Source organism: Sesamum indicum, linkage group LG5, assembly GCF_026168435.1.
Source record: "Sesamum indicum cultivar Baizhima isolate 11 linkage group LG5, ASM2616843v1, whole genome shotgun sequence".
NCBI classification, from domain to species: domain Eukaryota; kingdom Viridiplantae; phylum Streptophyta; class Magnoliopsida; order Lamiales; family Pedaliaceae; genus Sesamum; species Sesamum indicum.
In genome coordinates this window covers 3634265-3653724 of record NC_142661.1, presented here as the reverse complement: position 1 = coordinate 3653724, position 19460 = coordinate 3634265, and the positions used below count along the sequence as shown (strand labels likewise).

The following is a 19460-nucleotide window of genomic DNA, read 5'->3' as shown; positions in this document are numbered from 1 at the left end:
GTCATATATCTATTGAATTCAAATTTATGCGAATTTTAGATCCTTCTCCTCCGATCCTAATCCTCATAAATGAAATTGAATCTTTAGCGAAATTGCTAAATTCAACTCGAACTCTACTCCATGATAACATGGCAAGAGAGTTCAAAGGGTCTCTATGCCGCTGCCCCCCCACCCCCCCCCCCCCCCCCCCAAAAAAAAATTTAAATGGATCCATTTCGAAAAAATTGTAATTTACATCCCATAATAGTACTTTTTGCAATTTTGGTTCCCATCATTTTATATGCACCAAATTTGATCTCATAAGTAAAAAAAAAATTATAATTTTAATTCCAATCATAAATTCCGTTAAATGTTTAATAGAGCACGTGTAACTCACGTGTTCTCTCTTAAATGAGCAGATGATTTACTCCGTTAAGTATTTAACATAATTGTCTTGTCTCGTGGGACTAAATGTTTTTAGAAGTAAAATAATGAGATTAAAATCACAAAAGAGGGAAAATCGTGGGATGTAAATTGCAAATTTTCAAATCCATCTACAACAATCCTACAAGCCCATAAATAAATCTTGGCCCAACTTTAATTACTTGGACATTCATTTCGGCCCAACTCACCAAAGAGTAGCGTTTTAACAGATGTAATGCGACTTTAACTCGTACAAGAGGAACATCGGAATCCGGATAATTCTGCGACAGGAAGGGTTTCAGTTTCAGCCAGCGAGCGGCCAGACGAACGCTTGCACAGCCGCGTCCTTCCTTTCAAGGTTTCAAGAGGGAAGAGGTAGAGGAGACGGAGAGGGGCTTCTACAGGAGAAAAGGAAAGAGATACCTATAAGCTTGGAAATATGGAGGATTTGAAGAAGAGGAAGCTTGAAGAAGTTGGAAACGGCCAATTGCTACCCAACTTGAACGAGTCGGAGGCGTCTTCAACCGTGGAAGAATTGCGTGGGCTCCTTGACCCGCTTTCTAAGCCGCAGCTCGTCGATCTTCTTGCTCGAGCGTAATTCCTAACCCTATTCCCACCTTGTATATACATTTTCAGGCGTATTTACTATTTAAGTTATCTGCTCTCTCTCTCTCTCTCTCTCTCTCCCCCCCCCCCTCTTCAAAGCTTCTGGGTTTGGTTAAGGTTTTAGTTCTTTGCGAGGGATTCATAAAGTTGGGCTCTCGTTGAGGGATTTTGTTGGAAAGTTGGGTGCTTTCGAAGTTGATAGGCAGTAAATTTTTTAATTAATTTTTAGTCGTTGTACTTGTTGCTTTTGTGTATTCGGGGTTGTTTAAATGAAAATATAGGCTTGCTGCATAAATATTTTTTGGGTAGAATGGGGTAATTTTGTGAAATATATCGCAGTTTGGGAGTTGCTAAGTAGTGAAATTGGTCTTGGTTTTCTACGTGAGCACTGAGCAGATATAATTGGTGTTTGCTAATATGTCCCATTTCTATCATGCGTAGTTACTGGCTTTTAACTGCGGACTTGCATGCAGGGATTTCCAAGTGCAATGAGCTTCTGGATCAGTTTATTACCATAGTATGTGGACTCCTCAAAGAAATTAACATTGATGTTCTTTTAGATGAGAAAATTAAAGAGTAGCTCACAGCATAGCGAGCACTTATAAATTGTGAGATATACTTGGGTTGTTGAAGGTATTGGTGCGATGTCATTTTGTATGCTGTTTCTTTTCTTCTCAAGGGTTGAGGGTTCTTAGTAATTTTAGAATCTCTCTGCTACAACTTAAAGTTACAGGTTGCAAGCCTCTATAACATTTGTTGTGTGATGGCTTAATCTTTCTCTCCGTGTACATTTAGACACACGGATATTTGGTTGTGCTTGTGTGTGATATGTGAGTGGATGCTGCTTGTGCATCTCAATGTTTTTACAGTTGAAGGCCATTTCTTGTTCATCCTTGCTGCGTGCTGTGTGGATTGACATTGAATGTGTGTGCTTGTTTGCATGTTCTGGCGTGAAGAGGGTCCCAATATCCTTCTATTGCTGAAGAAATTAAAAGTGTTGCAAGTGCTGATCCTGCCCTTCGAAAGCTTTTTGTTCGTGGTTTAGCATGGAATACTTCTTCAGAAACTTTGTGTGCTGTGAGTGAATTGCTGCTTGCGGACTGTATTTTGTGTTCTCATGGTGACTGTACCCTGTGATACAACTATTGGTTACTGAATTGAAATATCTACAGTTTCCATGGGCTTTTCTTCAACTTCCTATTTTTTCATGGCATGTTATTCTTGGTAATGGTAGGATAATAATGTGAACATTTTAACTTTGTTGAGTGGATGATTGAATGCAGGCCTTTCAAGAGCATGGTGAAATTGAAGAGGGTGCTGTAATCTATGACAAAGCAACAGGAAAGTCACGTGGTTATGGTTTTGTCACTTATAAAGATATGGAGTCAGCTCAGAGAGCTCTAAAAGCACCCAGCAAAATGATAGATGTGAGTATTCTGGTTTGTTTCGCACCAAGAAAATCAGCAATTGTGTAATGAATGTGTTATAAAAGACCTCGGAACAAACCCCACCCCTGCATTCTTCATTCTCAATTATTCTCCCGCATATTTGCTTCAGGGTCGTATGGCTGTTTGTAACCTTGCAAGTGAAGGCTTAAGCAGCACCAGTGTTACACCTGATCAAGCCCAACGCAAACTATACGTTGGAGGTCTGTCACCTGAGACAAACAGTGAGATGCTGCTCTCCTTTTTTTCAAGGCATGGGGAGATTGAAGAGGGATCTGTTGCCTATGACAAGGAGACTAACAAATCTCGGTAAAAGAGTCAATTCACATTTTACTCTTTCATGTATGGAGCAGATCTTTGTGCATCTTCTGATGAATTTGGTTACTGTGCAGTGGCTTTGGCTTTGTTACCTATAGGACGGTGGAGGCAGCAAAAAAAGCTATAGACGATCCCCAAAAGATGCTTGGAGTAAGTAGTCTAATATCTTTCTAGTGAAAAACTGAACTTTAATAAACTTAGCTGGCGTCATAGTCTTCTGCTTCCCTCGATGTAAAGGATGGAGTAAGTCAAGGTCAGGTTCGTTAAGTTGTATGCTAAATGTTTTCTTTTTGAGCAACTGCAGGGAAGAAATATCACAGTGAAGCTTGCTGATAACTACAAAGGAAAAGTCCCCCAATCACAGCTACCTGCTTCTGTGGTTCCAGTACCAGTACACATGACAGCCGGATATCAACAGACTGGAGGTGGAGCCCCTATTGGATATACGTATCCCCAACCGATGGCATCATACCCTACTGCTTCTTATACAAGTCCACCAACAGGAGCTGCTCCATACTCGGCACAGCCGCAATATTCTTATCCACAGTACGGTGTTAAGAAGGAAACTCCACAGCCACAAACAGCTCTTGGGGGATACCCTTATTACATGCCAAAGCAATAGACCCTGGACACAATCACAGCATGGTATATTGCAAAACTGCATTTACGGAAGATACATTGTATTATTCAAATACGCCAACCTCCTTGTTATTTTTCTGGCTATCTGAATCTCTATTTTTCTTTGCCCGATTTTTCATTTGTACCCCTCATCTTGCTAGTGTTTTTCATGCACATGAAATATGCAGGTTGTAGCAGGAGGAAGAAATGCTGTTGAGCAGCTATTGGAAATTCCAAGTTGAAAATGAACTACAAACTCCATGTTTAAGTTCTTGCCAACGCTGATGTCAATTAGTGTATAACTGTTGACTTAACTAGCTTTTACCACTCCCATTTATAATACTATCAATTAATGACTTCTCTGTATTATCATTTCTTCAGTCTATATTTTTCTGTCTCATTCTTTACTTGATTTTTGGAGGGTGTGGCTGAGGGCAACGAATCGATCCTCCCACCATTTATGCTTGTCTTGCTCCTCCATGACGACCAGATTGCGATTGCTTATGCATTTCTTGGATGAGTATAGATAAATTGTCAAGTTAATGCTGATTCAATTTCATGCGGATGGCATTTAAGATATTATAGTAGCAAGTTTGGTTGGCTGTTTTCACGTCAATGACTATTTTGAAGACATTTACAGCAGTGAAGGGCTCTAAATCTGAGTCTCATACTGTTGAAAGTTTCTGGCTTTGTGGATCCAACCGTCCATCCTTGTGCACTACTCCGTACCAACTTTATGTAGAATAATTGTAGCTCTTTTATGGAACTCCTCTCCGAGCTAAGAAATTATCGTTCCATATATTTGTCTCTGAAACTTCACCAAAATCCTACCTACTAAAATATAAGGGGTTGAAATTTTAACGTTTAGTCCGATTTCCTTTCCCCTCCAAAGTTAGAACAAATAGCCACCAAATTACCAACAATATACGAATTATAGATGTACAAATGAAGGGTCAAGTAAACTTATATATTTTTTTAAAAATGTGAGGTTATATTTTTTTAAAATAAATTAAAACTCCCCTTTACACTCTTGTTATGGTTCAAACAAAATGCTTTTGGTAGCAAAAAAATTATATAAATTATTAATTTTATCATTTATATAACATTCTCATGTAATAATTTGTACTTATAAATAAAAAAATATAATACTGTCAATCTCAATTTATACATATATGTATTATATTTATTTCTTTATAAGTATAAAAATATACATGTAAACATTGAATTAGGGATAAAATTAAAATTTTATATAATTCTTTTTATTGATGTTAGCATTTTTTCTCTAAATCCTTATAGAAGAGGGTCTAGTGTAAATGAAAAAAATTTAAAGAGGGTGCAATTGTAATTTTATTATTTTTTTCAAGAAAAGAGTTTCTAATTTTAAGTGAGGTTTAGTTGTAATTAACCCAACAACTGAAATGCCCATTTCGGTCCATTATCTGCATGCCCATATTCCGTCCTCTGCCCCCTCTCTCTCCTCTTGTCGTGGGTTTTACAAAACCCAATCGTCAAAACTGACCCTGGAAGTCCCTCTTAACCTTAACCTTTCCGAGAGAGTGTACAAGAAAAAGCAGAGAAAACCCTTGTCTGGGAAGCTGCTCCTGCAGTAGCCTAGCACCAATTTCCCTGGGCAACCTTCACAAATCTCATGAAGGCGAGAAACCCATTTCACGCACCTCAAATATAGTCAATCTTTTACCCTTCTGCGCCCTTTGCGTTATCCATGACCAGTTTACTGAAACTTAGGAAGCCTCATTTCCTCAAATGTGTTTCTTTATATTGCTCAGGAAACAACTCTTCATCACCAAAATCGAATCTTTATGTTAATGGGTCACTCCACATTTTACAACTCTTTAGATTTTGTAGAGTAGAAAGGGCTGTGAATTTGAGAAACGGCGGAGATCTTGGTGAACTAGCTAAGAAGTCCCGTGTTGTTAGAAGGGAAGCTCAAGCTGCTTTGTTAGACTATTTGCATTCCACTAGGAGTTTGCAGTTTATGGATGCTGAGAATATGAGCAAGAACACCCCCGAGTTTCTGGATAGGTTGTTGAAGAAGGTGGATATTAATGATGGTGACGTTAGCCGGTCGTTGACACGGTTCTTGAGGTACCATCCTATTAATGAATTCGAACCCTTCTTTGAAAGCATAGGCTTGGATCCTTCTGAGTATTCATCATTTCTTCCCCGCGATTTGATGTTTTTAAGTGATGATCAGTTGTTGTTGCAGAACTACTGTGTGCTGTGTAATTATGGAATTGCGAGGAATAGGATTGGAAAGATTTATAAGGAAGCTATGGAGGTTTTTAGGTATGATTATGGGATTTTGCAATCAAAGCTTCAGTCTTTTCAGAATTTGGGGTTAAATCAGTCTCTTGTTGTTAAGATAATTGCTTCAAGTCCTTACCTTTTGATGGGAGATGTCAACCCGGAGTTTCTTAAGGTCTTAGAAAAGTTAAAGAAATCAGGGATTGGGTACAAATGGCTTGAGGAGCATTTATCTGAAGGGAATTCGTATAATTGGAAATGTATGCTTGAGCTCATCTGTTTATTCGGTGAGTTGGGCTTGACTGGAGATATATTAGGAGAAGTAATTACACACCATCCTGACCTTGTGCTTGAGCTCTCTGGACGTATTACCTTTTGCTTATTTGTGTTCTTGTTGAAATTCGGATCCACACCGAGTGATATACAAAATCTGTTTCTTCAGTTTCCACATATATCAGTTGTGAAGTTCACAAATAATTTATGTCAGTGCTATAAGTTTCTAGTTGAAATAAAAATGTCTGTTCAAGATATTGGTTGGATGGTTCGTTCATACCCACTACTGCTGGGTACATGTGAACTCAAAAAAGTTACAAGCTTATTGGGTACATTGAACTGTGGACTGAACCAGCTCTGTCAAATGGTCAAGGATGATCCGTATGTGTTAAAGAAATGGGTCCTTGGAGTGAGAGTTGATCGGCTACCAGGGCCAAAGAGGGTTTTAAAAGTAAGAATGTTGAAGACTAAGTTTCTATTAAGCCTAGGCTTTGTTGAAAAATCAAAGCAAATGGAAAGGGCCCTGAAAGTGTTTCGAGGAAAGGGGGTTGAACTCCAAGAGAGATTTGATTGTTTAGTGAACAATGGTTTGAGTCGTGAAGATGTCATAGAGATGCTGAAAGTATCTCCCCAAATTCTTAACCAGTCAAAGGATGTCATTGCAAAAAAAGTTGAGTTTTTTGTAAAAGACATGGGATACCCAGTGTCTGCTCTGGTTGCTCATCCAGCACTTGTCTCTTATAAAATTCAGAGGGTAAAGCTTAGGCTTCTGACTTATAAATGGCTCAAAGATCAAGGAGCAGTACACCCGAAGTTGGCCTTAAGCACTCTCTTCTCATGCTCAGAGGAAATATTTGTCAGGAGTTATGTAAACTCTCATCCTAGAGGGCTTGAATTTTGGGAGAGCCTGAAGAAAAAGATATATTAACAGTGAGTGGAAAAATCAGTGTTTACTAGCTTTGTTACTAGAGCCTCCATGGAAATGCAGGGTTTTCCTAAAGCTAAGTCTTCTGCAAATGAACTGTCATGCTTTTCCGTAGCTCCAAATTTTGAGTTCAATGAACATAATCTGGAGAAGGCAAACCAAATGTAAGATCAGGTAACTGCATTTTGATTACTCATATATGCTTAGCCGGGCATAATAGTTATGAGTCAATTGAAGTTAATGCGAGTTGGAAATTGTTTGATTTAGTTCCTCTGGGACATTTATTTGCTCACTTGTTTGGCTTCCGTCTTTGCTATGCTGTTGTTCTTTGTTGTCAGTGATGTGACTTAGAAAATCCTACTGGCTGTTTGTGTGTTATAGGACTTATTTTTCAGTTGTAACCGCATGCTTGCATTTGTTACCCTTCTCTTCTGTATGGTCCCTACAGTTGTTTGAATGTTCAGTCTCCTATTCTTCTGGTCATATTTCTGATCAAGTTTGTTTCCATCCTTACCATACTGAATAAGTTCCAGTTTGAGGTCAATGGATGCAGCACAAGAAACAACCTTATCCTCAAGGATGTAAAATAATGGCTGTATCAGGACATAGTTGACAATGTTTTCACATTATAATAATTATTCGCAACTAATAAGGAGCACTAAATCGAGACACACCACAGAATCCCTGAGAGACAACCTAAGGTATGTGTAAACCAAATCGTTGATATATTTGAATATTGTATTAAAATATTTTGTCCTTTATTTTACTACCATATAACTGCATTCAGAGATCAAGAGCATTCATGTGCTATAGTTAAATAGTCATGGTCTCGGAATTAATAGTCAAATTGAAAACTAATGAAAAATTATCTTTATCTTTTTTTCTTTTTGAAGTGGAAAGTTAATAGTTGGCATCATTTGAGATCATTCTCTTTGCATCACCAGGCTTTCCGAGCTACATATAACAGATGAACTTCATGTGCTCCACTTTACACGTTTAACAGTTATGCATTAAGGTGCTGGACCAAAGGACTCATAGAAGTTTTGGGAAGAAATGCTTAGGAAATAGACTGCAGAACTGATAAAAAGGAAGAGTTGGCCAATGCTTTATTTTAGCAATAATTTTTTACTCGATCTTTCATGACTCGATGGTTGTGTCTTTTTTTGGCATCTTTGGACAGCATATGCCCTTATCCATTACTACTGTAGGAAATTGCAGTGGTAAGTAAACCAAAACTCCAATTTAGTGCAATAAGGATATTGAATTCGCCTCTGTAACGGCTTTTTTCCCGTTACAAGTAGTTCCTCTTTCCTTCTTCCCCTTGCATTTATGTTCTCTTTTCTTTTCTCATTGAGAGGAGCCTAAGGCTGCTTAAATATGTTTTGTGGTTTTGCAGTTAATTCTCCTGAAGTTGTCTCGGATGTAATGACTATTTCCATTTTCCTTGGACATGTTCTTATTTTACCTTTGCTTGTTCACACAAAGTTCTCTATCACATGATTTACCTTCTAAACATTCAGCAATTATGCCATAGATGTCCCTGAAATATCACTTAGTACTGAAGTATTTCTGTCCTATTATTGTGCATGCCCGTCCATTAAACCGTACATATATTATCTTCGTTCTGACATTATCTTTTTTAACACCGTGGCAGGGAATCGACCAACGTTGTTGCTGACTCATTTAAAAGACAACGCTGTGGTTGCAAAGATAAAATCTCATTCTCCGTTGCGCAGAAGAGCGCTTGTGATTAGGAAATGGAGGAACACATTACCTCGGCATTCATCAAGCTAGGACGGGGATGATTCTTTCGGTCATGAAACATCCTTGTACAGAATGATAATTGAATCAACAGCTACCAAAATCTTATCAAGAATATATGATTGTCTGAAGAACAAAGGGGGGAATAGAGTTGTACAGTCTTCCCTCTGTTTCATTCTGATAACTCTTCCTCTTTCTGCTTCACAGGAGAATACAAATCTGGTCGTGAACTATATTTACAGTTTTGACAGGCCAAGAATGTCCATACTAGAATTCCCCCATTCTTGAATTCAAGATTCATTCTCTCTCCATGTTGTCCAATTCATGATGAAATTTGGGCTTTTATAGAACAGTTGTACTAAAAGAGTTGGACAAGCTCAACATTGTAGGAACAGACAGACAATGGCCCAATGAGAGGGTCCAAATCCAATCATGAGTTTGTGGCAACCAGCTGCTTAAAACGTGTGGTCCCCTTTCAAGAAAAAGATTGAGACAGCCCAACAAAGCGATAGGGGCTTTTCGGTCATTTACCCACAAATTTTATATCTATATATATAGATTGGAAAATTTTCAACTATATAAAGCAAGGAATATGATTGTCATAATTATTTTTCATCATCATCTAATAAAAACCATGGCCACACCGACCTAGTACCACAACATACCCCAAAGTTTGAAAGAACAAATCTTTTTATAAAATTTTGACTCTAATCAAATTCAATCGTATAGAAATTATTATATATTTTATAATAAAATAATCTTTTACATTATAATTTGTGATTTGAATTATGCTATACCATACAGGCAACAATTTAAAAAGAAATTTAGTAATATAAAAAGAAGATAATATTACTGTAAAGAATGGAGAAAAAATTGAATTTTGGGATAAAATTGTCAAGGACTTAAACACTCATGGCCTTATCCATATGTTTTTGCCAAAAGAGTCAAATTTGTGAAAATAACTTTGTGGCGGTGGGGTGTTATTTTTTTAGTGATAAGTATATAATTACCTTAAATTTAAGAATATGTCGAGTCCATCTACGCATATATAATTAAGAACAACAGACTAAATTTATATAAAATGAGATAAATAGTACCAGAAAATCTATTACTTTTCGCCTCAAAAAATGTAGTATATGTAAAGAATCATAACAAAGAGAAATTTCTTCAAATATACAAAGATTAATTTTTCGGGTCATTTGAAATTATATAAAATAATTTCCATTTTCATTCTTCAACCAAATAAAATTACTAGACATAAATAGAAATAAATAAATAAAAAGCAGTTTGACATGCGCGAATGATCACCTTCGAATTTTATTTCATTTTAATTAGCCAAATTTTTTATTTATTATCTGAAATTATTAATTTTCTTTAAAGAAAAAAAAATAATTATATTGAATAGTTATTTTACCTTCATTTATAGTTCACCCTAACTTCCCAAATAGCCCATCAAAAATAAAATAAATAAATATCCTTTCACCACTTCCCACTTAACTACACACGTTTTCTCTCTTCTCCTTTTGCAGTCTTTGCCTCCTTCCCTCAGCACCTCATTGGCTTAGTTTCTTCAACCTTTGAACACACAAAAAAAAAATCAATCTTTTCAAATCTGAATTCATTTCCAAATCTCCAATCCATTACCCTCTTGTTTATTTGATCTGGGCCTTCATTTTTTCCTGCAGCAGATCAAACCCTTGTCTGTTTTTTGTTCATAGTACACCAAGACTTCACCTTTTTCTTTACTTATCTTTGTTTAAATTTCCATTACTATTGGAACTGTTCTCATGCAGGTAGAAAAACTCATCTCAATACTGGGTCTTTATTTGGTTCTTGATTGGTGAAGCTGTTCTCTTGATAAAAATGGTTGCTTCGATTTTGGATGCAAATCGATGTTGTTTGAAGTTGTGAAGTCAGCTCCACTTGGTATGTAACTCGCTTGCTTTTGCTGTAATCTAATTTACCACCAGAAGTGACAGTTTGATCATAGTTTTAATGTTGTTTTATTGCAATCTCATGTTTTTAATTTATATGGGATGTTTGTTTCTCCGTTAGTTTTCAGAAAGAAAGCTCATTTTAGATTCCTAGTTATGTTATACATGAATTGGATTTGTACTTTTTGGCTTTACTCAAGTTTTCGCTAAGTAGAGCATCCTCATTTAGCATAGTGTTAGTAATCCATGAAGTTCATTTTGATGTTGCAGTACTATTTTGTAGGTAATTTCTGTTTAGATGTTTGCTAAATCTCAACATCTGGATTTCAGCTGGATGAGAATAGATGGGCTTTAGATTTATTTAGTCGTAGAGTTTGCTTTTATCGGTTTACCTCTCCATAGTTTGTGTTACTGTTTTAGGTTTCTTGCCTCGTTTTTCTTGAAATTTGTCAACAAAACTTGATACGGGCTACTCTATGAGTCTTATGTATCCATATTTGTTATTGCAGAATAGTTTTTGTTTTGCTCGAATTGCTGATTTAGAAAGATGGGTAGAGGGAGAGGGAAAGGGAAGAAAAAGTCTGCTACTGCTGCTCGCGATGATACTGGAAGTGGTGAGGATGAGAAGTTGCCTATAAGGAGAAGAGGGAGGCCACAAAAACCAATGAAAGATGAAATTGAGGAGGAAGATGGAGTTGATAAGATAGAGGATGAAGACAATGACGTTGAGGATAACAAAAGTTCAGTTTTGAGTAAAAGTGGCAAGAATCAAGCTGTCATGGAAAACGGCAGGAAGAGAAAGAGGCCTTCAATGACCAAGGACAGTACAGATTCAGTAACAGAGGAAAATGGCATGGGAACCAAAACTAATGCCTCTGTCCTGATCAAGTCGGTTGGCTATAGGCAAAACGGAAGCAGAAGGAAGAACAAGCCCAGGCGGGCTGCTGAAGTTGGCGTTGAATGCAAATGAATTTTGTACTGCACACTGGGAGCAAAAGCCTCGTCAAATTATATTGGCCTTTTAGTAATTGTTTTTTGAGTTTATGTCCTTGATAATGCCTTTGAGAAATTCGTTTTCACTAGTGGAGAAGATGGCAACAAGTTTCTTGCACTTCTTGTTGTTAGATGTCTGAAACTAGTTTATTTAGACAAGTACTTCGTGTCAAGTAGCTAGAACCTTTGCTCCACTAACACTATAATGTTTCCATTCTATTCTGTACTATGGTTCAAGATTCATATAGTAATTTTAAGTGAAGGTGTCGTTGTCCATTTCTGCTATAACTTGAGACTGGCATTACAAAGAGAAGCCGGATAGAACGCGGATTAGCTCCTCCAGAGTCGTCTTCTCATGAGATTCAGGTAAATTTTGAGCTTTCGTCATTCCCTCAACCACAATGAGTTGATTTCCCTTTGTGTAGTGTATTTCAAATCTTTGGCCTTTCTGTTATACATTGCAGTCATGCTTACTGTGATGGATAAGTGAAGGTTCATTACTGGGATTTGTGTTGTGAAATTCTTGATTAGGTTTGATTCAGATTCCTTCTCTCCCACCCATCAACCATTCTGACCAAGTAGTTACAAGAAATTCTTGTCTGAACATGGTGCTGTTGAACAAATTATATGGCAAATGAATTACACTTTATCGTATGATTGGCGTACGAGGTTAGAAAAATAATGAATCACATCAAAAGTAGTATAAAACATGTTGTATGATTCATTGGATACGGCAGAATATAGTTTGGACAAGAATTTTATAAAGGTTTATGATGTGGAAGTTGAGAGACAACTCTTCTTAAATGTGTTTGTTTTGAATGTTATCATGTCAGTACAAGAAACAATCAGAAAGGAGGATTCAGAACTACTTAGTACACTCGCCAAGAAGGGCTTCTTTTGTCTAAAACGGATTCGTGCAACATTGGGTACTCTTGTGAGGTCTTCGACTTTGGACAATCAATCACACCCACACGTACGGTTTGTCACTCTGAGAGTTAATTATACACGAATTACTGTAGTTACATAGAAGATGGCAGTTCTCTCAACGACTGTACTTGTGATGTTGTAATAATCATTACACTAATGATTGTGATTGCTTTCAACTCAAAATCTTGATGCCTTGTAAAAATAGTGAAAACGGTGGCACGAAAGGGAAATGAAGCAACTGTTATACATGTTAATTTTTGAATGCGTGAGAGCCAGTTGAAGATATTAACAACAGTTAGCCCACCAAGCCCAGATGTACAGAAGTGGTGGCAGTTTGTTCTTACTTTTCACAACTATTGGGAAACAAATGTACTGAGTCAGGGTTTAGGAGAAGTAACAGCCCAACACCCCTCATGCCTTTCTTGCTCTCAAACTCAACCACTCATTTCCAGAAACTAGTACGGCTCTTTACCCACATTTTTAATTTAGTGTAAAATTGAAAAAAGTTGGATATTTTATCAATTAAACAACATTTTTGGCATAGTAAAAGGAGTTAAAATCCCCACTTTGTGTTTACAATTACAATTAAAAAAAAATTAATCACATAATAATTACAATAATACTTGAAATCTGATTAAATTGAGATGTGCAGGCTGAGAATCTTGTGCACTGAACATCCAACATCAGGAATATCTAATATATTTTTATGCTTAAAATAATAATTTGTCTGAAGAAAAGTGTGTCTGAATATATTATAATAATTTGGTTAAAGCGCAGCAAGTTGCGAATATCTTCGATGACTCACTACTTTTGACTTCTCTAATCATTTCTTGGAATTAATCCTCCTCCCAGAATTTTTTTTTTTTTTTTGAATAAAATCAAATGTGGGTTATATCATATCAGCGTATGCATCCTTTATAATATTTTATATTTTCATATTCGATTCACACTAATTAAAAAAGAAAAATAATAATCGACCACCATTTGAAAAGAGTGATATTAGTGTTAGGAAATGGATCGGGTTAAGATGGATAACAGGTGGAATATGAAGGCGATAAAAGACACACGAATTTGTTAACCCAGTTTGGATATAAATCCTACGTCTGGGGGCGATACCAAGCCAGGAGAAAACACTCAAAGAGGAGGAAAATTGAGGAGTACAACACACACACACTTGTATGCAAGTCTTCACCACACGTGAAAGACAACACTCACCCTCGTCTCAACTCTTTCTTTTCTCTCTACTCTATTCTACTTTGCTCTATAAAACAATGCTAATAAGAGTAGTATATATATAGCCATGACTTATCCTTTTTCCAACTCAACTTGGGATTTCTAAGTTGAATCGGGTTATCCTTCTCCAACTCAACTTTGAATCGGGTTATCCTTCTCCAACTCAACTTGGGATTTCTAAGTTGAATCAGGTTATCCTTTTCTTCTTCAAATCAATCTTCACAACTTAACAATCTCCCACTTGAAGATTGATTAGCTTTTCTCCACTTCTTTCTTGGTACCGCCGGGTTTGTCCACTCTAGTCATCAAGGCCAGTCGAAGCCGTACACAGCTTCAACTTCTCCATCGCAACCGCCTTGGTCAGCATGTCCGCAGGATTCTTTTCTCCTTGGATCTTCTCCAGCTGCAGTGCCTTCTTCTCCAGAAGTTGTCGGATGAAATGGTACTTGATCTCGATGTGCTTTGTCCGCGAATGGAACGCGGGATTCTTTGCCAGATGGATCGCACTCTGGCTATCGCTATGAAGAATCACATCTGTCTGAGGTTTCCCTAATTCACCCAAGAAGTGTTGCAGCCAAATGAGCTCCTTAGCCGCCTCAGTAACTGCCACGTACTCAGCTTCCGTCGTGGACAGTGTGACAACCTTCTGCAGCTTTGAGACCCAGGATACGGCTGTACCGCCATATGTGAACACGTACCCTGTAGTGCTCCTCCTTTTGTCATAGTCACTCCCTGCAAAATCAGCGTCAACAAACCCAAACAAGGTAAGCTTGCCCTTACCAAACACCAATGCTCGGTCCTTAGTACCCCTTAGGTACCTAAGAATCCATTTCACAGCTTCCCAGTGCATCACTCCTGGATTGCTCATAAAACGGCTAACTACTCCCACTGCATGTGCTATATCCGGCCGAGTACAGATCATAGCATACATCAGGCTCCCAATTGCTGAGGCATACGGTGTGACTCTCATCTTTGCACGTTCGGAGTCAGTCTGGGGCGAATCACTGTTGGATAGTTTGAACTGATTTCCCAATGGCGTTCCAACCAGTTTTGCATTTTCCATCTTGAATCTGCATAATACTTTCTCAATATAATCAGATTGAGATAACCATAATTTACCAATACCTTTGTCCCTTGTGATTTTCATGCCCAATATCTGCCTTGCTTCGCCAAGATCTTTCATGTCAAACTTCCTCGATAACTGATCCTTGAGCCTATTGATCTCCTTGACATTTGATCCTGCTATCAACATGTCATCAACATACAGGAGTAGAATGATAAAAAACTCATCGAACCTCTTCACGTAGCAGCAATGATCAACATTGCATCTAGAGAAACCTATCTCTAGCATGAAGTTGTCAAACTTCCTGTACCACTGCCGCGGAGCCTGTTTCAATCCATACAGGCTTTTCTTCAGGCGACACACCTGCTGATCATCTCCATTATACCCCTCTGGTTGTACCATGTATATCTCCTCCTCAAGATCCCCGTGTAGGAAGGCTGTCTTTACATCCATCTGTTGTAACTCCAAGTTCTCTGCCGCTACCATGCTCAACACAAGACGAATAGTAGTTAACTTGACAACAGGTGTAAAAACATCAGTAAAGTCAATACCGTATCTTTGTTGGAATCCCTTTACTACGAGTCTTGCCTTGTACCGCTTCTTCCCGTCTGATTCTTCCTTAACCCGATAGACCCATCTGTTCTGTAGGGCCTTCTTTCCTTTTGGGAGCTGACACAATTCCCATGTGTTGTTTTTCTTCAACGAGTTCATCTCGTCGTTCATCGCAAGCTCCCACTTGCTCTTGTGGACATCATTGACTGCCTCTGCGTAACATTCGGGTTCTCCACAATCAGACAAAAGCAAGTAATAAAGAGAGGGGGAGTACCTATCTGGGGCCCTTCTCAGCCTCGGTTCTCGACCCAGTGCCAAGGGTGTGCTGCTTTCAGTAATCGGTTCCTCCGATACTGGTTCTGGCTCTATCTCCGTCTGTTCGGTTTCGTCCGTCTGAACTCGCACTAAATCCGTATCTGCTGGTCTCATGATCCCGGAATTTGAAATATCGAGATCAACAAATTCCCTTTCCTTCTTGTCATCGTCCGGGCTTACCTTCCTGTCGTTGTACATTACATCCTCATTGAATATAGCATTCCTGCTACGAATTATTTTTCGGTTTTGATCATCCCAGAATCTATACCCAAATTCGTCAGTCCCATACCCAATGAATGTACATTTAATCGACTTAGCATCCAGCTTAGTCCGATCATCGTTCAAAATATAGGCTGAACAACCAAACGTACGTAAGAAAGAAAGATCCACTTTCTTACCACTCCATACCTCTTCTGGTATCCTGTTGTTCAACGGGACAGAAGGCCCTCGATTGATCAAGAAAGCAGCCGTGTTGACTGCATCTGCCCAAAAGATCTTTGGTAGTCCGCTCTTCAATCGCATGCATCTCGCACGCTCATTCAGTGTTCTGTTCATCCTCTCAGCAACGCCATTTTGCTAAGGTGTCCCCGGGATTGTTTTCTCCATTCGGATTCCATGGTCGGCGCAGTAATTCTTGATACCTTCACTGCTGTACTCGCCACCATTATCCGATCTGAGACATTTCACTTGTAGACCTGTCTCATTTTCCACTAGTGCCCTCCATTTCCTGAATGTATCAAAGGCATCAGATTTTCTTTTTAAGAAATACACCCATACCTTTCTAGTGGAGTCATCGACGAATGTCATGTAGTACGTTGATCCACCAAGAGATGACACTGGTGCTGGTCCCCACAAATCGGTGTGAACAAGCTCCAACTTTTCTTTCCTTGGAGTTCTTCCTGTGGTCAAGAAGCTCACCCGCTTCTGCTTTCCGAACACGCAGTGTTCACAATGACCCACCTCCACCGATTTTAACTCAGGCAACCGTCCTTTTGACTTCAGCACGTTCATTCCTTTTTCGCTCATGTGGCCCAAGCGATTGTGCCACAGGTTAGCCTGCGATACAGTTCCTGCAAAGGGGATGTTTGAACTGGATCCTCCCGCCATGTAGAGCGTTCCCGACTTTAGTCCTCGAGCCAAAGTCATTGCTCCCCGACTGATCTTCCACTTCGCGTCTCCAAACGTCGTGTGGAATCCATCACTATCCAGCTGTCCGACTGAGATCAAGTTCCTTTTCAGTCCTGGTATGTGTCTCACATCATGTAGGGTCCAGCATGACCCATTCGTTGATTTGATCCGCACATCTCCCTTTCCTACAATCTTGAGGGGTTTGTTATCTGCAAGATAAACTAAGCCAAAATCACCTGAGGTGTATGGCTCCATGATGTCTTTGTTGCTGCATGAGGAATGAGGCCCCTGAATCCACAACCCAATCATCGGAAGAACTGCTCACACTCAACAAGAGTGCATCCATGACCTCTTCCGTCGCGGCATTCGCTGTCCGGCCCTCCTTTTCCTTCTTTGGCACCCGACATTCGCTTTTCATGTGTCCGGGCTTCTCGCAGTTCCAGCACACCATCTCCTTCTTGCCCTTGTTCTTCCCCCTGGACCTTGACCTTGACCTTCCACGGTATTTACCCCGTGTGTCAGGTCTCCCTCTGGACTCTGTATGTAGTGCAGAGCCAGATGATCCACCCGTTTGCTTTCTACGGGTTTCCTCGTTCAACATCATGTCCCTGATGTTGTCGAACTTCATCTTCTCCTTCCCAGACGAAGTGCTCACCGAAGTAACAACCACATCCCAACTGTCAGGTAAAGATGAAAGCAAAATTAACGCTTTTACCTCATCGTCAAACACGATATCCACAGACGCCAGCTGTGTCGTGAGTTGGTTGAAGTCATTGAGGTGATCGGCCACCGACTTCCTCTCCTCCATCTGCAACCTGAATAGTTTTTTCATCAGCATAACCTTGTTCATTGCTGAGGGTTCTCGTACATATCGGCAAGAGTCTGTAGGACTTCCTTCGTGCTCTTTGCTCCCTTCACATGATAGGCGACATTCCGAGAGAGCGACAGGATTATTGCGCTCATTGCCTTTCGATCGAGCACCTTCCATTCTTCATCACTCGTCTTCTCGGACTTCTCTGCAAGTGGTTCGTACAGGTCCTTCCCGTACAGGTAGGCCTCCATCTGCATACGCCAAAATCCAAAGTCGGAACCATTGAACCGTTCGACTGGAAACTTTCCCTCCATCTTAACTCCTTGAACCAGGCTCTTGATACCAGTTGTTAGGAAATGGATCGGGTTAAGATGGATAACAGGTGGAATATGAAGGCGATAAAAGACACACGAATTTGTTAACCCAGTTTGGATATAAATCCTACGTCTGGGGGCGATACCAAGCCAGGAGAAAACACTCAAAGAGGAGGAAAATTGAGGAGTACAACACACACACACTTGTATGCAAGTCTTCACCACACGTGAAAGACAACACTCACCCTCGTCTCAACTCTTTCTTTTCTCTCTACTCTATTCTACTTTGCTCTATAAAACAATGCTAATAAGAGTAGTATATATATAGCCATGACTTATCCTTTTTCCAACTCAACTTGGGATTTCTAAGTTGAATCGGGTTATCCTTCTCCAACTCAACTTTGAATCGGGTTATCCTTCTCCAACTCAACTTGGGATTTCTAAATTGAATTAGGTTATCCTTTTCTTCTTCAAATCAATCTTCACAACTTAACAATTAGTTCATTTAAAAATTGAAAACAAGATAGGAAAAGTCTGTTAGGAAATGGATCGGGTCAAGATGGACAACAGCGGAATATGAAGGCGATAAAAGACACACGAATTTGTTAACCCAATTTGGATATAAATCCTACATCTGGGGGCGATACCAAGCCGGGAGAAAACACTCAAAGAGGAGGAAAATTGTAGAGTACAACACACACACACACACACTAGTATGTAAGTCTTCACCACACATGAAAGACAACACTCACTCTCGTCTCAACTCTTTCTTTTATCTCTCGATTATACAGAGAACTTATATGTTTTTCTCTCTACTCTACTCTACTCTACGAAACAATGCTAATAAGAGTAGTATTTATAGCCATGACTTATCCTTTTCCAACTCAACTTGGGAATTCTAAGTTGAATCGGGTTATCCTTCTCCAACTCAACTTGAGATTTCTAAGTTGAATCGGGTCATCCTTGACTTCTTCAAATCAATCTTCACAACTTAACAAAGTCATCATCAAGAACGACGTTTGTCTCGTACGAAACTCTAGCAGACAATACCTCACACAATGGGACGGACACCGGTCAAGTGGTAAGCCACATCATTTGTTGTTGTATGTGGAAACAAGGCTACGTGCCTCTCATCTGGGGACTAATATAAGCAAGTATCCCACATTAGTTGCAGATAAGAAGCTTGAGTGTCTTATAAGTCTCACATATTAATTGCAAACGAGAAGTTTGAGTGGCTTATAAGCCCCAAAATTTCATCTCCCTAGTAAGACGACTCATATGAAGTCAAAAACTGACAATATCTCATACAACGAGATTCCGTTTGAATTCGAAGTAGGAAGAATAATCCTACAAGGAGAGATGCATGGGATGAAGAAGGGGTCCCTTCCCTTCTCACTTTGTTTGTTTAGGTAGATTGTTTTGAATGAGGTCTGACAGTACAGAACAGTACTGCTTCCTCCACAGACACAAACTGCCACGAAATATTGAATGAGGTATGGACCAAAAACATAACATGATGGATGGGCAATTGGGGATGGACCAAACCCCTTTCACTACAAATTAAGACAGCTTGGCTT

At 39.1% G+C, this 19460-nt stretch overlaps 3 protein-coding genes across 7 annotated transcripts; all 3 read left to right on the top strand.

The window, feature by feature from the left end:
• The first annotated feature begins 657 nt into the window (after positions 1–657).
• On the top strand, positions 658–3755 carry LOC105162503 (UBP1-associated protein 2C). Of its 2 annotated transcripts, XM_011080538.3 has the most exons (7): positions 658–996; positions 1965–2085; positions 2292–2435; positions 2566–2762; positions 2846–2921; positions 3076–3416; positions 3578–3755. In XM_011080538.3, the coding sequence occupies exons 1-6, from the start codon at positions 842–844 to the stop codon at positions 3391–3393; spliced, it is 1011 nt and encodes a 336-aa protein (XP_011078840.2). In that variant the 5' UTR covers positions 658–841; the 3' UTR covers positions 3394–3416; positions 3578–3755. The 2 variants fall into 2 exon arrangements, with proteins under 2 accessions (XP_011078840.2, XP_011078841.2); XM_011080539.3 differs by lacking the exons at positions 658–996; positions 1965–2085 and adding an exon at positions 1088–1525.
• Positions 3756–4837: 1082 nt separating this feature from the next.
• Positions 4838–8922, top strand: LOC105162504 (transcription termination factor MTEF18, mitochondrial). Of its 4 annotated transcripts, none has more exons than XM_020693657.2 (3): positions 4838–7026; positions 7386–7553; positions 8507–8922. In XM_020693657.2, the coding sequence occupies exon 1, from the start codon at positions 5113–5115 to the stop codon at positions 6853–6855; it is 1743 nt and encodes a 580-aa protein (XP_020549316.2). In that variant the 5' UTR covers positions 4838–5112; the 3' UTR covers positions 6856–7026; positions 7386–7553; positions 8507–8922. The 4 variants fall into 4 exon arrangements, with proteins under 4 accessions (XP_020549316.2, XP_020549315.2, XP_011078843.2 ...); XM_020693656.2 differs by having other exon boundaries at positions 7380–7553; XM_011080541.3 differs by lacking the exon at positions 7386–7553 and having other exon boundaries at positions 4838–7016.
• A 1187-nt stretch (positions 8923–10109) lies between these two features.
• LOC105162505 (uncharacterized) lies at positions 10110–11802 on the top strand. The gene is made up of 2 exons (XM_011080542.3): positions 10110–10539; positions 11057–11802. The coding sequence occupies exon 2, from the start codon at positions 11095–11097 to the stop codon at positions 11515–11517; it is 423 nt and encodes a 140-aa protein (XP_011078844.2). The 5' UTR covers positions 10110–10539; positions 11057–11094; the 3' UTR covers positions 11518–11802.
• The last annotated feature ends 7658 nt before the right edge of the window (positions 11803–19460 follow it).